Genomic DNA, 19,232 nt, shown 5'->3' with positions numbered 1-19,232 from the left:
CTACAGTATAATCATATATATATGCACAATAAATATATGAAAGAAATTTACACACCGCAAAATTAGCTTCGGCATGACGACAAAGTGTCATAGATTCATTCACAAGTATACACTGTTTCCTATAAATTTGGTGTGAGTGAGCAAGCGCAATCATGACCTTATAGACTTACAAGCATATCTTGCACTTTCAGTGCTTTTTGACCTTGCTGTTGGTTCCCGTATGATCGAACGTTGCACCAAAAAATGCATCAAGATCGGCAGTCTTCCCTTCGCACGTTGGAGCTGTGTCGGTGATAGGTTGGACATGAACATCAGTAGGAATGCCATCATCGTCAATCAAATCTACATTGATTGGCACTGATTTGCGCCGCAATATTTTGGCTACCAGGTATCAGTTTTAATATTTGCAGATGGAAAAAGAAACTTACATCGTGGATTGGTGCGTGCATCTTCACGTTCCTCGGTGCATGCATCTTCGTATTCCTCTCCATCAGATTCATCAACAACTGCTTCAACACGTGTCCGTTTACCCATTTTGAGTGTTGCCAAGGTTGCCAGGGTTGAACCTGATGGTGCGGTGTCACCTGTTGAGCTGGGGGTGGTTTGATCCATGTTGGAAGCGTGTTGAATTTCAGGCAAACACCTTGTAGCCGCCTCAGCTGCACGAAAGGCATTTATAGCCTTGGTTTGGGATGGAAGAGCCGCCTTCTCTGAATGTTGGAGAAGGGTGGCGCTGGGCTTTGTTCGGCGGACTGGCCATGCATGACATTTGTTGTCACTGTCTGTGTGGATGGTTCCAACCATTAGAGACAAGTAGTAGGAAACAGATATGAAAAAAATACCATCACAGATGCAGGCCTTTTGTCCGAAAACAAATGCGCTAGCTGCCAAGCTTGCAAGTCGCAAGAGACTCGTAAAAGAGGGCAAATTACTGTAATTGATCTATCCACCAGCAACAAAGTGAGTTATGTCAAGCTTGGAAAGAACGAAGCTCTGCAACTCACTGTCATGAGCTCATACAACGGAAAGTGAAAGTCTATAATGAGATAGAAGTGGGGTTCTGGGGTCGTCAAGTGAGTGGTGTTTGCGACGCTGCAGGCACAGTTCTGTGTGACATAAGCCGCGGCTTGAGCCGCCGGCTTTGGCTTTTCAAAATCTCAGGCCAGGCCAAAGCCGTCACCAAGCCGTGACTTTGGCCTGGCTTGGCTTGGCCTATTCAGGCCCGGCTTGGCCTGGCCCATGGCCTGAAGCCGGGCCATGCACATCACTAATGACCATGGAGTTTGGAGGAGATTTTCCTGTAGCAGCATCAGGTTTAAGTCATGAAAATTGATGAAATACACATACCTTTGCAAGTCTCTGCCCTTCGGACAAAACAATGAGGTAAGATGGTAGATCCATCAAGCACCACTGCCTTTTGAGCCAGGACAGGAGGTGACAATTCCAGAAAGACTTGAACAGATAGTTGAGCATGTTGTCCCATGGATGAGGTGCTCGTGAGAGATGGAAAGCCCAGTTTTGACATGCATACTTGAGAGCATCAGAAGCTAACCGACTTCATCTCCGTGCTTCATCTGTGAAACTGGCAAATGCCATCATAGCATGGATGATCTCCACGTCTAGTTTAAAATGAGCTGCAGATGTGGTGCAGTTTTGTTGTCTCAGCGCGAGAAATGCTGGAAACATCAAAAAATCTGGCAAGTTCTTGAAATGCTGGCAGCAAAGGCATCTCCAGGTCAATAATGTAATTGCTTATTGCTTTGAACATGCTCGAGAACTCTTCTATCACCACCCAGACAGATGCTGCAGGAGTTGACCGCTATGCTTGACCATCGAGTGTCTGCAGCCAGTCTTGCTCACTACTAGTCTAAAGCCAGTCTCTCCCAGCTTGAATGTGCAGCCAGTTTTTCCCAGCCTCTGTTGGGAGCCAATATCGCTCTTTCCTGCTCTGTAGCCAGCATCTTCCACTACTTGCCTACAGCCAGTCATATACATTCCTTATCTGCAACCAGTCCTGGCCTCCCCTTATCTGCAGCCAGTCCCCTCCCCCTTCAGTCTGCAGCCAATCTTGTCTACCACATGACTGTAGCCAGCTTGTGCCATGTGAAGTTTGCAGCCAGTGTCGTCCATTTTGAGTTTGCAGCCAATCTTGTCCACTCCTGGTCTACAGCCAGTCTTGACTGCTACTGGTCTGGAGCCAATTCTGGCCACTCTGAGTCTGCAACCAGGCCCACCCACCCCTTGTCTGCAACCAGCCCCTTTCACTCCTTGTTTGCAATCAATTTTGTCCACTCCCTGTCAACCAGTCCTGCCCGTCCCTTGTCTTCAGCCAGCTTCACACATGAGGGGTCTGCAGCCAGTCTTGCCCACCCTGAGTCTGCAACCAGCATCACCCACTCCTAGTCTTGATCCAATCTTGTCCACTCCTGGTCTGCAGCCAGTCTCACCCACTTCAAGTCTGCAGCCATTCTCAACCAGCATTGGCATTTAGCCAGTCTCGCCCACCTGGGCTTCATAACCATCTTGTCCACTTGCAGTCTGCAGCCACTCCCGCCCATTCAGGGTGTGCAGCCAGTCTCTTCCTCCTTGTGTTTGCAGCCAGGCATGTCCATCCAGGGTCTCAAGCTAGGGCTAAAGGTCAGAACTGCAATATCCCCGAAGCCATAGCATACCACTGAGAATGTGCAGTGGCTCTGGCAGTTGGACGATGAAGGCTAGCAAGTCTTTTAAGCTGAGTAGGTCATCAGATGATATCGCTCAGCTGTGCCTCTTCAACCCTGAGAGTGCATCAAGCAGGGCATTGCTTTTTAGAATATCTTGCATCATCAGGCGGAAAGAGGAATGAGCAAGCAGGGTATGGGGTGGATTGATAGGTTGCATTTGAGGAAGGCCACAGTTTGAGGGATCTGAAACATAGTCACGGACGGATGAGTGGTGGATATTTATGGGGAGGTTGCTGCCAGTCGGAATATCCATAATAGATCATAGCTGTGCTAATGTTGTTTCAACATCCCTCCCCTGAGTAGGGCCAAGTTTCAAGATCTGTGAAATTGGCAGAGGATCTACAAAGGTAGCAACAATAGATAAATGTATGTATGCCCACTTGGGGTCAGCACATGTGGAGAGGATCTGGTCATATAACTTGTATACCTTCATTCCTGGTAGCAGGTCACTTGTCAGCTCAAGCATAAGCTGTAGTTGGTCATGGGGATCATAATCTTCATCATTGTAGAGGCCACAATGAAATGTCTACCTGCTCGGCTTGCCAACCATGCAAGTTGATGCCTTGGCAGCTGCGGGAAATCAGGATGACAACCTTACAGCTGCCTGAAGGAATGTTCCAGGTAGATATGAATGTCATTGTCAACATTTGCATTGTCCACCGAGATGGTGGCAGCCACACCAGTTCCAGAAGTGTTCACTGGTATCTCACAGACCAGTACATGCATGTCTTCATTCTGGATGGCTTTATGGATGTGCTCTTCCAAGCGACTCGTGAACAGAATGTGGATGACAGGCAGACCAGGTTCACGAAGAGCTTGGCTGAGCAGGGAGATAAGGTCAGCAACCTCGGTCACAATGCATTCATCAAGGACATCAACAACAAACACTGAAGGCAAACACTGGCACAATCTGTAACAAAGCCTCCGGAGAGGTTGAAGAAAAAGCTCCTCCATCTGGCCACGAAAAGACTTGTCAGGGTCAAGAAGTGTAGGATTGTCACAGATAGCTTTGTGCACATCCTCCCAAATGTTAAGAAAATTGATTGCAAGCTGATAGGCAAGTGTCACAAAAAAGTAACTCATTGTGCAGTGTTTCCCATGCTTGCAGGAGAAAAAGAATGATCCTAGGAGCCACTTTTCACTGGTCACTTGCTCTTGCACTCTCAGCACTCTCATCCTTTCAGCTATACTGAATGCGATAGCAGACTTTCCAATGCCTACCATGCCATGCAACCAAATGAGCTGATTCTGCTCTCGGCTGTCTAGTAATCTGTGGATTTGATCAAGAAGGGTAACTCGAGTCCCTTGCAAACACTTCGGATGGGGCTGGCATTCACGAGAGTCATACTCTGCACCCTTGACAGTGACCTGCGACAGCTTCTCCCAAGTTCCTTCATATGATTGGGGGCCATCAAGGGCTGTTGATGAGGTCAGAGTGCGATAGGGAATACTGGATGGACATACTGACAATTCTGACTCATTGAAGGTCAAAAATAAAATGGCAACAAAAATTGCGCTAGTTTGGTTTGACTGCATAATTAGAAATCACAAGAATAATGATTAGGAACAGATGACATATGATGGTGTTTAACTGAAGAATTAAATCCTAAAATGTAACTGGATCATTGTGAGATAAGTTGTGGGAAGCTGATTGCCAGAAGTCATGCAACAATCATTTGGCGCCAGGCTCACATCATGCATCATGAAATGCATTTGGACTGTATTGAATACCATGAGCCTGTGGCCAGTAGGTACAGTGGCTCAAAAAAGTGTCTCAATGTTTCTGACTTTTCATGTAATTGCTGTATTATGAGCCAGGGTGTGGGAATATGACTATGCTGTAGGGAAGTGTCATAATGCTATACTTCTCAGCCTCATTATGCTCCCTGTAGCGTGGGAATCTGATGTCATCATGTGCAGATATGGCTATTTGAATTTGGTGACTCATTGAGACACTTTTTTGACTTTCAGTTTGATCAACACAATCTTTATAATTATGATACTTTATGTGACCTCCTGTTGCTCTAATCACTTCTGCCACTCCTCTAGACATGCTATCTATCAATTTTGAATATTTCTTCTTAGTACTCCTTTCTCACTCTGCTGCAACTCTGTCCTACAGCTGAAATAGCCCCTATGATGAATTTTGATAGGCTGCAAGCAATTTCTTAGATATTTTTCAGTAATATTCAATAGGGCTAATGTATGGGGACTGTGCTAGACATGATAGAACATTGATATTATGGTCTTTGAGCTGCTAGTGACTGACTTGAAATCTTACTTGACATGATGAAGATCTCACATTTACCATATTCTAACTGGGCAGGCTGCTAATGCTACTCAGGCCACCTAATTCATCAATTCATCATCTCCAGCACTATTTCCACTCAAACCATCAACAATACTTGCAAGGCAACAAATATTAAAGTTACAATCATCAGAAGAGGATTCTCCTATCCCTAGCCTATAGAAATAGGAAGTAAACTTCAGCTTTAAAGACCAGTACTGGACTGAAAGAGGACTGGAAGAGAATTATATTATGAGATAAGATCAAGATAAATATAATGAAGTCAGATGGCTGGGAATACATCCATAAAATGACAGTGAACCACTAAAAGAAAAAAAAATTGTGTAAACTCTCAAGTGGTGGAGTAACAAACATAGAGGTATAGAGCTATATGAGATGTAATAAAGTGTATATTCTCTGTGTGAAGTGAAGTGAAGAACTAATACAGAGTGGTACATCTCTATTTTAGATGAGAGTCTGCTAAGAAGCATACAGAAATCATATATTAATGAGGAAGATACCATGTTGCAATAAAATAATGATCCTAAGTATATGTCCAAGTTAGTCACTAGCAGCTCAAAGACCATAATATCAATGTTCTATCATGTCTAGCACAGTCCCCATACATTAGCCCTATTGAATATTACTGAAAAATATCTAAGAAATTGCTTGCAGCCTATCAAAATTCATCATAGGGGCTATTTCAGCTGTAGGACAGAGTTGCAGCAGAGTGAGAAAGGAGTACTAAGAAGAAATATTCAAAATTGATAGATAGCATGTCTAGAGGAGTGGCAGAAGTGATTAGAGCAACAGGAGGTCACATAAAGTATCATAATTATAAAGATTGTGTTGATCAAACTGAAAGTCAAAAAAGTGTCTCAATGAGTCACCAAATTCAAATAGCCATATCTGCACATGATGACATCAGATTCCCACGCTACAGGGAGCATAATGAGGCTGAGAAGTATAGCATTATGACACTTCCCTACAGCATAGTCATATACCCACACCCTGGCTCATAATACAGCAATTACATGAAAAGTCAGAAACATTGAGACACTTTTTTGAGCCACTGTAAGTGATTAAGCTGTAGAGTGTGTAGAGCTGATGGAATCAGCATTGATGAGCACAGATTTCATGTGACTCTGTTGTAAGGATTGTATATCCTCTGCGCCCCGACCATAGCTTCAATAGGAAATCTGAGAACCGTCTGTCACAAATGCCAAACAAAGCCACACAACTTACTGATGCAAAGAGCGTCACTCTTCATATCCAAGTCATGCGGACACATCCCTTTTTATTTTCATTATGTACCTTACCTTGTGCTCACATTTCTGTTCCTTCATCTCATATTTTCACCTTGCCACCAAGTATTTTCACTTTGTTATCAACTATTTTCACCTTGCTATCGAGCATTTTCATGCTGCATCTGGCTTAATCAAAGTATTCCAAATGTACTTATACAACAAATGTATGCTAATGTAGACCAGCGAATTCCTACCTTGAGATCCCCGCTCCAAGCAAACGTTCGAAAATAACCTCAAAAGACTTCCCTTCTAACCTTGTTCACATTGCTTCGTGTCTCTGTTAAACGCATCTTAAAAACTCTGTCCCATTTGCTCAAATTTTCCCTTCAAACTCACTAGCCGCCTTACACTGTATCTGTATGCTGATAGTAGTGCAGTATACAATGTGATTGTTCATAAATGTAAGATATATGTAGACTCAGTGTCGGGCAAGCCAGCTGCTGGAACAAATGGTGGAGAAAAGCAAAGACAAAGAAAGGAGCTGGCTCCTTCCGAGCACTGATGCTATGTTGTGGATTCTGGCACACACATTGACATGCATGCTCGTTTGTGTGGTGATGTGATCACTGAGTTTTTGCAGAGCATCCAAGGGAGGCCATCTTTTGAATCAAAGTCACACTATTTTGGAGTCTTGGACATGGGCATTTGAGTTTTGCTACTAGTAAGTGCACAAAACGAATGTTTGATAAGCATGTTTTGAATTTTTGCCTTTGACACTCACTTGCAGTATCAAAATAAATGGTGCCGATTGTCCTCTCCTTAATCTCCTTCATGGTAGAGTAGCGGTATGCCCATGGCCTATCTCCCCTTTGCCAGCACTCATTATAAAATTGCTCATTCAATGCTAGAGTTTGTGGTGAACAACAGTGTTTGCTCACATTGAGGACTAGCTTACTGCTGAAAGGAATATCTCAATCTTCCCAATCTTCCTCTTCCAACAGCTCTTCGTCATCTGACAGTTCCATCTGTCTTGAGATGCTGCTTTCAACAGAATTCGCCATTCACAAAATGCTGTCCGCCCACGGATTCTCTGTCTTGAATGCTTTTGAGCACTGTTCTGCACTACATGGGGCAAACACTTCTTGTGGCAGATTTGTTGAGTTTATCTTCCTGTAAAATTTAGTTGGTTACTCACTTCATTCTTAGGAGAAATTAACACACCTCGATCTTTTGGATTCCTCGACATTTCTCTCTGTGTTTGGTCCAAAGTCCAGGATAATATCTGGAGCACTTGTCCAAACTGATCTCCTTCTCACATTCACAGCACCTGATGGACGTAGGGCATACACTGTAGGTGTACTTGTCGTCTTCGAGCTCCTGTTTCCGCTGACCCTTGCTTTCCTCTGCCACTTGTGACAGCCCGCAATGAATCAATTATTGTGCTTGCTGTCATTTCAATCCATTTTCCCAACAAAGTTACAGTGGCTCAAAAAAGTGTCCCAATGTTTGTAGCTTTTCACGTAATTGCTATATCATGAGTCAAGACATGGAAATATGACTAAGCTATAGGAAGATGTCGGAAAGGTCTGCTTCTCAGCTTCATTTCGGTTCCCTATACCGTGGGAAAATAATGACATTATGTGAAGATATGAGTATTTTAATTTGATGACTCATTGGCACATTGGGGTGAACAATATTTAAAAGAGGTTTATATGTTGTACAAAATGTGAAGACAATATTTAATATTTAAACTAACATAAAGATGGGTGCACGACTTCAAATTTTGGTGGTGTTTTGTGTGTAATCCAAAATATCAAATATTCACAACCATATTCCCACAGACAATATGTCAACAAACATAAGAAATATAGTCAGATTTTTCATGTCTGCTTCAACTTAAAGTTCAATTTCCATGTAAAACTTTGGAGAAAACTTGAAGTTTTACAGATGACATGACATTAAAACTCGATTTAAATGTCAAGCTTTGGCAAAACTTCAAGTTTTCTCCAAAGTTTTATGGAAGAATCAAACTTTAAATTGAAGCAGACATGGAAAATCTGATTATATTTATTATATTTGTTGACATATTGTCTGTGGGAATATGGTTGTGAATATTTGATATTTTGGATGACACACAAAACACCACCAAAATTTGAAGTCGTGCACCCATCTTTATGTTAGTTTAAATATCAAATATTGTTTTCACATTTTGTACAACATATAAACCTCTTTTAAATATTGTTCACCCCGATGTGTGGGACACTTTTTTGACTTTGAGTTTAACTAATGTAATCTCTATAATTCTAGTACTGTGTGTGACCTCCTTCTGCCCCAATCACTTCTGCCACTCTTCTAGACATATTGTCTATCAATTTTGGGTATTCCTCTTTGGTGATTCCATCATACTCTGCTGTAACACTGTCTCATAGTTGGAATAATTCAACATAGACCCAAGACATCAACCCTATTGAATACCTCTGAGAATCACTCAAGAAATTACTTATACACCATAGGGGTTATTCCAACTATGAGACAGTGTTACAGCAGAGTATGATGGAATCACCAAAGAGGAATACCCAAAATTGATAGACAATATGTCTAGAAGAGTGGCAGAAGTGATTGGGGCAGAAGGAGGTCACACACAGTACTAGAATTATAGAGATTACATTAGTTAAACTCAAAGTCAAAAAAGTGTCCCAATGAGTCATCAAATTAAAATACTCATATCTTCACATAATGTCATTATTTTCCCACGGTATAGGGAACCGAAATGAAGCTGAGAAGCAGACCTTTCCGACATCTTCCTATAGCTTAGTCATATTTCCACGTCTTGACTCATGATATAGCAATTACGTGAAAAGCTACAAACATTGGGACAATTTTTTGAGCCACTGTATGACTCGGTGTGTTCTGTGTATCATATGTTTCAGAAGGGGGGTGAGACAGGGCAGGCCCATGGAAGTTGAGTTTGGCTGGACAGGTGCCTAAGTGCTCATTGACAAGGAGGCTGACCGTGGGCCAGTCAGTCTGAGTGTCATACTCGATAACAGTCTGACACCTGCCACACTGTATCATGTAGGCGTGGTTCACAACCGTTAGAGTATTGTCCTCAGATTGAGTGGTGGTGCAGTTCATGTCTGCCTGATGCATGGGGATGAGACACTGGGACTTGATTTTTCGCTTTTTTGTACTTGGAGACAACACCCTTTCAGATATGGATGTTACCATTTTATTTTCAGTGGCGCAAAGTTTGGGCCTGCCTCAGAGTTGCATTGTTCACCTGAATACACATGGTTTTTTTATTCCAATATCTGTCTATTGGGTGTGTGTATGTTGGACAACTTGTACTAACCAGTTAAAGGTGCTCCTGCTACACCTCTGCACTTGCAAATGCCATAGCCTTAGGGTATCCCCAGCTGGTCGGTTCATATGCAATCCATCAAAGATGGATCACAGTTCTGCAGTAATGGGAGTGTAAGTGTCTATGTTATAAGGTACACATGGTATTCCAAGGCAGACAATCAATGTATTAGATGACTTGATGGTTTCAATGCAGCTTTCCAAGTTGTAGGGTGCATCTACAAAATTTTCTCCTTGTGAAAGTGAACCTTGTCTGACATGGTCATTCCAGAAAAATAAATCACCATAGTCAAGAAAGTCCATGTGTATCCGCTGTAGAGACTGATATCTCTGTGGCCTTGCAGAGGCTATATATGCGACCTGTCTCAGAGTACAGTTTGATGCACAACTTGTGCCAATACCTTTCCAATCATTCCCTATGTGAAGCGAAACTCTCCCGTGCCAAGCGCCAAGTGAGCGCTACCTTCCCGCGCATCGGCCGCCCCAAGCGCTGCATTCCCGTGCTCGAAGCGCCCTACGTCGCATGTCCATCCATTGTCCAAACTGACCTCACTGGTACATGTTCATATCATTTTCTCCATATCAGACCATATTCTATTTTAATGATTGCTCAATTCTCATGTCATGGACCCTTATTACATACCTTACCTACTCGCTTCAGCTCCGCTTCAGGGGCGCATTTTTAGACATATATAAGTGCCTGTAGTTCATATTTACATCATCGAATCATATAGAAGCTCCCTGCACCTCACTATCAGTGTAAAAGCTCATCTGTCACATGCCATAGTCAGTATCTATTGGCAATAAGAACATCCTTAACGTCTATTATGAACCTCTGCTTGTAAACCCATCTTGCGCTTTTCCCACGCTTTGCGCCACTCAAGCGCTACCTTCCCGCGCATCGGCCGCCCTAAGTGCTTCGTTCTCACGCTCATGCCTCTGGCGCTTTCCCGCACTCTATGTCGGCCGACAAACGGCACCCCTTTGCACCAACCCCTAGATCTCTGCTGCACTTGCTTCCCCTTTAGGGTCGAATGCACTTGTCACTACAAGCATAGCAGCTTAGGCAAGCAGACCCAACACATAGTTCAGAATACCACCATCTGAATAGATGTTTCTACACCGCTCTGGCTCCCTCCTCAATTTTCCCACCTGTCAGGATCTTCTTCAGGCCTACAATAGGGATGGTGAGGACACTTAGTCATGATGGTGCCTTTCTTGCAGGGTATATTTCTGCTGTTGTCTTCTTCTCCAGTGTTATTTTATGCACAATGCAAGATTCTGCACACGGAGTTCCCCCAACTGGCGGGCAGGGCTTGAATTCAGGCATACAATATGCAATTGGTATGTATTGAATTACCCTTTGCAGGGCGCGCATTGTTCTTGGAGATCTCACAGCTCATTCTGATCAAGAAGAACCACCACCATTTTTTGAAGGAACACAAACAGATTTTTCACTCCTGTCTTTGTGCTCTGGTTAAGCTTCACCCCCAGTGAGAAATGGTCCTAGCCATATCTCCGGAAAATGACAGAAATATTGCGACAATATATGTGACGATTTCCAGAGAAAGATGAGACTTATAGTCAATTTTTAGCGACTCGCATTGAGCGAGATATTGTATCATCGATTGTGTTTGTGTACCATAGATTCTGGTATATTCCCATAGCTCCCAAGTGACTTGTGCATATTTGCTCATCAACGCAAATTGACCAAAAACAATTGTATTATGAAAAATTACAAATACAATACTCTATATACCATAGCACCCCCACCCACACATCAGGAAGTCCACTAGCTTCTGGCACATGGGAGTCCTTGACTGAAACAAATCATTGTCAGAATATACTTGCCAGGCAAGCAGACAGTACTTACAATGATGGCAGCTGCCTTGTTCTACAGCAATAGATATCAGTTAAAGTACATTAGGTAGCTTTTAATGGAACTCGCCAATTGACTGTCTTGTAACGGTGTATCTGTTGAAGCCGCTGGATGTGTCGATCATCGGGACAATGGTATTGAGCTAGTGATGATGTAAAACAGTCAGTGAATGAACCTGACAATGCCAAATAACTCACAATGTTCAAAATATGTGCATATATGCACTGTGAATAGCACTTACTTGTCACAAGAACAGCTGACAGTCGAGTGGGTGGGATCAGCAAATGGATTGAGCCATGAAAAAGCCTAATACTTATCTTGTTAGTGGCCATGAGAAAGTTATGTGTCAGATGATGCCAGGATGGTTGAGGTCAATGGCAAGGTTTTGCTGAGAGGAAGACGAGATGATGGAGGGGAAGAAGAAAGCTGAGGTGAAGCGAGTAGGGATGGAATGTCCCAATATTGGTCCACTGCATATTGACGTCATTGCGTGAAGTGATGGTGCATGCACAGCTGATGTGCAAGAATGTTCAAACATTGAAATATTGAGCAAAGTCAAGTCAAAGTTGAAAGAATTTCAACATGTTCAACATTTACTGAGCGCATTGTCAAATGTGTATTTGAAACCCATTTGATAATTGACCGAGCATTGTTGACATATTGTTTACATTTATCGATTTGCTTAGTTATTACAATATTCCTGGCATATATTTCATATCATCATTGTTTGCCGTAGATATCGCTAGGACCGATTTTCACTGGGCTTCACCCTTCAAGCCCAGTGAAAATCGACAAGAATCGGGTAGATATACGTATATAGATATCTAAAAAATAAAGGCCCATGAAATCTATCGATGTATTTCGATGTATTTAGACAAATGAGACTTTTCGAGACGGAAAAAGAATGACATCGAGAAACAATTTAGACGTTTAGATACGATTCTCGATCTGTTTAGACCTACCGATACACATTTACATGCGAAATATCACTCGATTTGATCCAAAAACAAATCTAATGAGAGCAAATGACATTATCTATAGGTATCGCTATCATTAGGTGAGTAGGGTATCGCTGCTCGCTGCGCGCCTTGTCCGCCATCCCGCCATATGCCCTCTAGTCATCATGGTTGTCATCCACTTGAACCAGTCCCGAGGAAGCCACCTATAGGACACTTGGTCAGTACATGTGATAGAATGCAGGCAACAGAACTCACCTGAACAGATACTTTGCGCTTGTATAACTAGAACAATTGTAGACAGAATTAAATAGATGTTAACATAAGAAAAAAAATGACACACCTCTTTGTCGGCAGTAGACAACCCATTCCAGTAAGTCGCAAAGACACTCGCTGGTTCCTTTTGATTGCCGTTCGATTGCCACTCGAGGGCGCAAAGATTCCTAGAATGATAGAGTTGATCTTGCTATGAAAATAATATATAGAACTCACCGCGCCGTGATCTTGGGGCTCACACGCATCGGCTTGGTACTCGGCTGTTGCTTCTTGATGGCATCAGGCTTCGAGTCGAGCTAGAAACACAAGGGAGTGATTGTGTTGAGCGGGGGTCGCGGCGGGGATGAATGACATGGTGGGCAGAGGAGAAGATGCATGTGGTTCAACTGCACCGACTCGGTCACTCGGATATGATAAAGTTAACATATGTGCAAATGCAAGAAGTTGTGCACCTACAATATGCATGTACATGTGCAATATTGCATGCATATGCAAAGTTTGTCGAAAGTTCGTTACAAAGTGTGCAAACAAAGTTTGACATGCTTGCTTTTTTACCTTTGCAAAGGTTCTTTGCATTTTGCACAAAATTAGAGTTTTACCGTCTCGAATTTCTTAGATTTCTATCTATCTCATTCTGTACTTAGACGTCTATTGCTACCTATCTACCTCATTCTTGTCGATTTTCACTGGGCTTCAAGCTTCAAGTGGCATCGTCCGAGATGGGTTCAAAGAACAAAAGCCAGGTGCCACGTCTGCCACGTCTGCCAATTCTACCAACGGTTCCTATTTCACGCCACCTTTCGTTGTTTGGTGAGCAAAAGAAGGTATCCAACTCAATGGTTCTTCAGGTCATACCGGTTTTGCTGATGATTCCAACAGAGGAAAATTCAGTCAGCACTGGTTCTTAACTCTCCTTGTCTTTGAGACATCCAGGTAGCAAGCTGGTCCCACTCAACTGACAATTGGAAGGGCCCACCATCGTCTACTCTTCCGAACTTCATTTTCCCCCTGCATGTCAATTTACGCGCCACATTTTCACTCATGATGGTTCCAGTCTTACCATGTGGACTTTCCTCGCAACTATACATAGACTCCAGTAGACCAACTCCTTCACACTCCTTTGCAGCCTCCACAGATCACACGTCTCGAATCGTTCTGGAGAACGTCGTCGGACGCTGGAACTGGGTCAATGCCCATATAGCTAGCTCACCTCTGGACTCAGACTCGTATGCGCAACATGCGCACACTGCAAAACTTTTGTCGTCATTTTCAGATAATCGTAGCGAGCCTTCCTTCAATATGAACTTTATGAACAACTTTCACCCAGAACGCGAGGACCAGCGACACCATACTCGGAGGCTGTCCTACTCTCATGCCTACAATACTCTCTCCTCGCATGCTCAGGATTTGTTTTCACAAGGGTTTCTGCACGCTCAACCAACATACCCTCGATGTTTTTCTGACCCGTGGGCACATGCGGAGGAAACACTTGCGATACCTCTCGTCAAACCTATTCCCATATATCCCGCTGCGTATACGCATTCAGAAGATCGCGCACCGGATCTATGACCAGTCCCCACTTTATAACGCATATGCCATTTGCGACGACCTCTGACGATGCTGCACTATGTAATATAAGTCCATGCGACACGCCATGCATCTGTTCGCCAATATGATGCCCAGTGAATCAGCCTAACCCATGCACGCATCCCGATGTTACCTTTGGACTTTACCTGCAATCAACCCACCGGAACAGACTGCAACTGTATTGGCGACCAAAATTGCGCACGCATGGTATTCGTTTCGTAGGACAAATCTGGCCAGGCAACTTACAGGCGTACTGTTGATCTAGCGATCGGAAAAGTTTAGCGTGTATTTGATCTACCTACACATCTCCATCCATGCTCATAGTTGTTGGTATGCCTTTCGTCTGCTCGATGAGCTGATGAGGTATGTAGCACCTTGAGCTGCATGGGTAGCGTGCTCAGCCAATGAAAATTGTTTATCTCTTATTAGTGAAATGCAAAGTGAGTTGTTCTCAGTCGAGAAAGACGGAGATGGACTTGTACCAGCTGGACTTTCTTTAGTGAGCAGCATAGGATAAAAAAAAGAAATACTTCCCGATTCCAACAGGGACTTTTGGCTCCTTCGATGATGGCGTGATTGGCATCCAGAATGGCAGTATATAACATGATGATCATATTGACAGGAAGGTCCCCATTCCCGATGGTGACCTTCATGTCACTGTTTGCATACTCATACTAGTCTATCTATATACATACGTGTTCACTGCCGACAAGAACGTGATTACGAGAGAACATGAATAAAAGGAGAACGAATATCAAACATAACAAAGAGGGGATTGATCGTAGAAATGATGCGCACGGGTAAAATGTCAGAATAAAATAATAATAAAATTGACCGTTCACAACCAATACATTATATATCAAAAAGTCTTGCGAAGCTTATGATCGCCCTTGTTTATTTTCAGTTAGAAAGGTGCGTCCAATAAGATCGTGCAAGTCCTGCTCACCTATCCAAAGTCTCCAGTAGGATCAAATAGGCGTCCCGTGCCAACGTGAATAATATTTTGCTCGACAGCGCTACTCGCAATCATTCAGTTCATCGAGCACAACGGCAAGCAGCACCACGTTCCCACGGGCAAGTTGTCATCGACCATCGGAGCCGAGCATGTGTTCACGATAAGGTCGCGCAGAATCTCGCTCGACTGTGCAACTCGACGAGTAAGGTCTGCCTGAATGCCTAGATATTCCTGAGTGGTTGTGACACATGCATGGCCTGCGGGATGCATGCTATTGAATGTCTCCCTGTGAGCATCCCACCAGCTCTCCGTGTGAGTCTCAGACTCAAATCCTGTGACGACGACGACGACGATTGGGACTTTCTCCTTCCGGCAGGTCCCAGAGTAAACGGTGTTGTAGGCATCAAGGATGGTGGGAAGGGATATTGTGTTGCGCCGCCGCACGCAGTACACTAGAAGGTCGATACCATCCGACTCTGGTGACTTGTGCCTCATGCGCTCTTTCAACAATCTCTTCAGCTGTTTCTTCGCCTGCTTGTCCGGCACGTTGCCTTCACTACCCTCGTTCAGACCTGCGGTATCAAACAGGGCGAATTTATGGCCGGAAATGTCTACTGTGTAGCGTTTAGGTTTCAAGGTACATCCCACTGCATCATTTGATGTTTTTGCGACCTGCTTTTGGGCGATGGTATTGATGATTGAGCTTTTCCCTGAGCCGGCTTCGCCAAATACGACGATATTTTTCTGGAAAGTTGACTAAATTAGCGGTGATCACAAGGCCTTGAATCAATTTTGTACCTCGTTAGTACCACCCGCTTTCAATTTGAGGGATACGCGCCTATCACCCACATCCGAATGTAATGCTTCGGAATCGCCATCAGCAGACAATGACATTGCTAAAAGTGAGAACTCACTAGGCGATCCGCCTTCTGCCAGCAATTGTTTGAAGGTCGTGTCAAACGCACATACTACCTCGGATTGATCGAGCGTTTGTTTAGACTCATATGAAGCACGAATTTCGAGGCGGACTGCTTCAGATTTGAAGATGGACATGAGCCGCTTGAAAAGCGTCTGAGGGCGTTCATGTATGGTGAGGGTTTCGTTCCAAGAAACACTGCAGTCTTCCATTGCCGGCGCATCGAAGGTCCTATACTGGTCATAGGGAGTAGAGATATAGACATAATAGCCTGTGAGCATGCGATCAGGCCGCGGCATGGGAAGGCCTGTGCTAGCGATAAATGTAAGCCGCATGATGATTGATCCAATATCAATATATTTGTGGGTTAGAGAGTGCCGAGTGCCAACCTGAGTTGGTGAAATGAAGAAAAAAGAAAGAAAGTGGGGTATTGAAGTATGGTCACTTGTAGGGATTAGAATGGAGGTTTATAAAGCCAGGGTTGCGTCCATTCAAGTTCGGGTGTTTGTACGCGGCAGTGCGCGAAGCTGGCCGCTGAAGAACGGTAACGCTCGGTCGCCATGACCCGCGACGCCGGTATGTCGATACAACCGTGGTTTGAGTTCTGAGCAGTGCTTGAAAGAGCGGCGCTAGCACTGCCCAAGTGAATTTGAATACCGCGACTCTGGACTTGCTCTGGACTTTTAATTTGCTACATTAGTACTAGAGTCATGATCAATTCAGTTATTTGCCGATGGATCACCACCAACTTTCATCATCTCATTTAGCGTCACTTTCTCTCTTGCAAGCTGCAGGAAACGATCGATGGTCAAATGCTTGTGAATACTGGCTGGGAAATACTTCAGGATCGAATATGGGATAACGTCCGTGACCCTGACTTCATTTTTCCTGTGCTACCCCATTTCGTCATTTGTGTACATATCGTTGACAATCATTAATCGCCTCTCCCCATATAGTCTTTGCGGCGGTACCGTTGATGTCACACACTTGTATGTATCACAGATAAGAATGTTTTTTTTTCTATGTGGAAGGAGTGATCTTCGGCCGGAACATCAGCGAATAGCAATTCATACGAGCAAGGACGAATCGTAACAATTTACAGTTCAAACTTTAGGCAGTCCAAAAGAAATATGCTGTAGCCGTAATTTTATCGGCACCGAGCTACATGAGACTGGGTACGGTGTCGAACGAGCCTCAGCTGAGACCACCGTGCGGCGACCTGCACAAAAACCATAGCCCACCGCGAGGGTCGAACTCGCAGCCTTCAGATCACAATCGCCTAGCAGTAAGAGTCTGACGCTCTATCCGATTGAGCTAGGCGGGCGGTATAGCGATTCCCATTTTGAACGTTTCCTGTGACCAACGTGTCGTGGAAAGCGATCTGGACGATGGTGGAGTCTAAGAAGGAATGTGCATGTGAGACACTTGGCTCCAAGTGACAGAACGCTGTGATACGATACTAGCAATCATGGCGGCATGGACGCCTGTCTCCTCCATAGTTGCAGCCTGAGGATGCGGTCGCATGACACCGTTTGCACGAGGATAGTGTGGGCATCAGGATCACATTCTGACCATGATGACTACACTGACCTAGTGCTAGTGCTACTGGTATGCCTGTTACGATAGCCTTTCCTGCACCGAGTCTACACAATCAACATCGGCGCACCGTGCGAACACAAGGAAATCGTAGGCTACGTCATAGGGTAGGCACAAAGAAAACGCAAAAACAGTAGCCCACCGCGAGGGTCGAACTCGCAGCCTTCAGATCACCGTAGCCTAGCAGTAAGAGTCTGACGCTCTATCCGATTGAGCTAGGCGGGCGATATCAAGGCGTCTATTCAATCCATTAAAAGCGCCAGCTTAGCTAATACGCGAGTAGGAAACCGAACCTTATCTCAGCCACTGTACAGTTCTTCCAAACACGGCAACTCTGCTATGAGTGGGTGATTCCTGATCAGCAAAGCCCTCAACGCAAGCAACAGCCCGGCAAGGTAAGCCAAAGCCTACGCCTCCTCGCTACGCAGTCCAACCTTCGTTTTAGCCTCAAGCAAAAAGTTCAAAATGACCCACGACGCCGTTTGGTTCTCTCGTCCTAGAAAGTACGGAAAGGGTGCCCGCCAGTGGTGAGTTGCGCAGCCATCGTTTGCCATTATGGGTCGTTAAAGTGATGGTCTGGGGGTATCTAGCCGCCTCTGTGCCCACCAGGCTGGTCTCATCCGTAAATATGGCCTTGACTTGTGCCGTCAATGCTTCCGTGAAAAGTCAGCTGCCATCGGTTTCGTGAAGGTGGGTGTCATAGCATTCCCAGCGTGTTGCAGGAACTCATGTTCAACGAATAGAACCGGTGAAATGTACCCCGTCGCGCACCTGCATCTTATATCATCATTCTCTCGTCACACTTCTTTTTCTTGCCAGATCATTTGGTCGTCTTGTATGCCACTATGATAATATGTCAACAAGACTAGCATGAAATGCACATACTATCCAATGCAAAAACATCGCCTCATACCACTGAGGTACAAATTCAATGCTTGCTGTACCACACAAGTGGGTCATCCTACTGGTTTGAACAAGCAACGCTGCATTGAGCGGATTCAATGCTTGACGAGAGGTATCATAAGAATTATAATGCCTGAATACACTAGATTCAGACCATCAGCTTGAGCATAAGACCCGAGAAGCGACGTCATAGATTGGACAATAAGTACAGAAGGTAGTGCTGCGACGGTTTAACCATTAAACAGACATTGCTTTAGATGACGGGAAGATTAGGGCTATACAAATGGGGTGTGGCAGATAAGAAAGATGTATCAGAAAGCAACTAATAGCAATGGGGGGTTTGGAATATGCCGGTGCGGAAGTACAAATGCGCAGTGGTATGATAAAAGTCGGCCCTTGCTCATGATTGAAAAATCTCCTGGGAGATAGCGAGATCGAGCCGACGTGCTTGTGAGGTATCGAGCGTCGAACGCAAGAACATAGAATATACATTGAAAACCATTAAAAGAGTGACTGCGCAGGTGCGCAAAGAACGAAAGAGTAGAAA

At 44.3% G+C, this 19,232-nt stretch overlaps 4 protein-coding genes and 2 non-coding genes across 6 annotated transcripts; 1 reads left to right on the top strand and 5 right to left on the bottom strand.

Moving 5' to 3' along the window:
• Positions 1 to 3,317: 3,317 nt before the first annotated feature.
• Positions 3,318 to 4,204, bottom strand: F5891DRAFT_1180044 (uncharacterized protein; the record flags this gene model as incomplete). The annotated part of the gene is made up of 2 exons (XM_041365865.1): positions 3,318 to 4,141; positions 4,192 to 4,204. The coding sequence occupies 2 exons, from the start codon at positions 4,202 to 4,204 to the stop codon at positions 3,318 to 3,320; spliced, it is 837 nt and encodes a 278-aa protein (XP_041234099.1).
• Positions 4,205 to 12,610: 8,406 nt separating this feature from the next.
• On the bottom strand, positions 12,611 to 13,082 carry F5891DRAFT_1180043 (uncharacterized protein; the record flags this gene model as incomplete). Its single annotated transcript, XM_041365864.1, has 5 exons — positions 12,611 to 12,658; positions 12,711 to 12,737; positions 12,796 to 12,895; positions 12,945 to 12,997; positions 13,035 to 13,082. 5 exons carry the CDS (start codon positions 13,080 to 13,082, stop codon positions 12,611 to 12,613), a joined length of 276 nt encoding a protein of 91 aa, XP_041234098.1.
• A 2,263-nt stretch (positions 13,083 to 15,345) lies between these two features.
• Positions 15,346 to 16,014, bottom strand: F5891DRAFT_938471 (P-loop containing nucleoside triphosphate hydrolase protein; the record flags this gene model as incomplete). The annotated part of the gene is made up of 1 exon (XM_041374165.1): positions 15,346 to 16,014. A coding segment is annotated over one exon (669 nt), but the record flags the coding sequence as incomplete, so codon positions are not given.
• Positions 16,015 to 17,420: 1,406 nt separating this feature from the next.
• On the bottom strand, positions 17,421 to 17,510 carry F5891DRAFT_t3. Its single transcript has one exon. It is a non-coding gene; the product is annotated as a tRNA-Lys (tRNA).
• A 407-nt stretch (positions 17,511 to 17,917) lies between these two features.
• On the bottom strand, positions 17,918 to 18,007 carry F5891DRAFT_t2. Its single transcript has one exon. It is a non-coding gene; the product is annotated as a tRNA-Lys (tRNA).
• Positions 18,008 to 18,159: 152 nt separating this feature from the next.
• Positions 18,160 to 18,554, top strand: F5891DRAFT_17595 (ribosomal protein S14). Its single transcript, XM_041370797.1, has 4 exons — positions 18,160 to 18,177; positions 18,235 to 18,309; positions 18,373 to 18,472; positions 18,526 to 18,554. The coding sequence occupies exons 2-4, from the start codon at positions 18,248 to 18,250 to the stop codon at positions 18,532 to 18,534; spliced, it is 171 nt and encodes a 56-aa protein (XP_041234096.1). The 5' UTR covers positions 18,160 to 18,177; positions 18,235 to 18,247; the 3' UTR covers positions 18,535 to 18,554.
• Positions 18,555 to 19,232: the final 678 nt, after the last annotated feature.

Source organism: Suillus fuscotomentosus (assembly GCF_016647785.1).
Source record: "Suillus fuscotomentosus strain FC203 chromosome Unknown F5891scaffold_1, whole genome shotgun sequence".
Taxonomy (NCBI): Eukaryota; Fungi; Basidiomycota; class Agaricomycetes; order Boletales; family Suillaceae; genus Suillus; species Suillus fuscotomentosus.
The sequence above is the reverse complement of the archived record's forward strand: the minus strand, read 5'-3'. Positions and strand labels throughout refer to the sequence as shown.

Bases quoted from the DNA above. Each gene is read 5' to 3' on its own strand.
- F5891DRAFT_17595 (XM_041370797.1), top strand. From the start codon at position 18,248: ATGACCCACGACGCCGTTTGGTTCTCTCGTCCTAGAAAGTACGGAAAG. The intron at 18,310-18,372 runs GTGAGTTGCGCA...GGGGGTATCTAG, and splicing joins GGAAAGGGTGCCCGCCAGTG to CCGCCTCTGTGCCCACCAGG.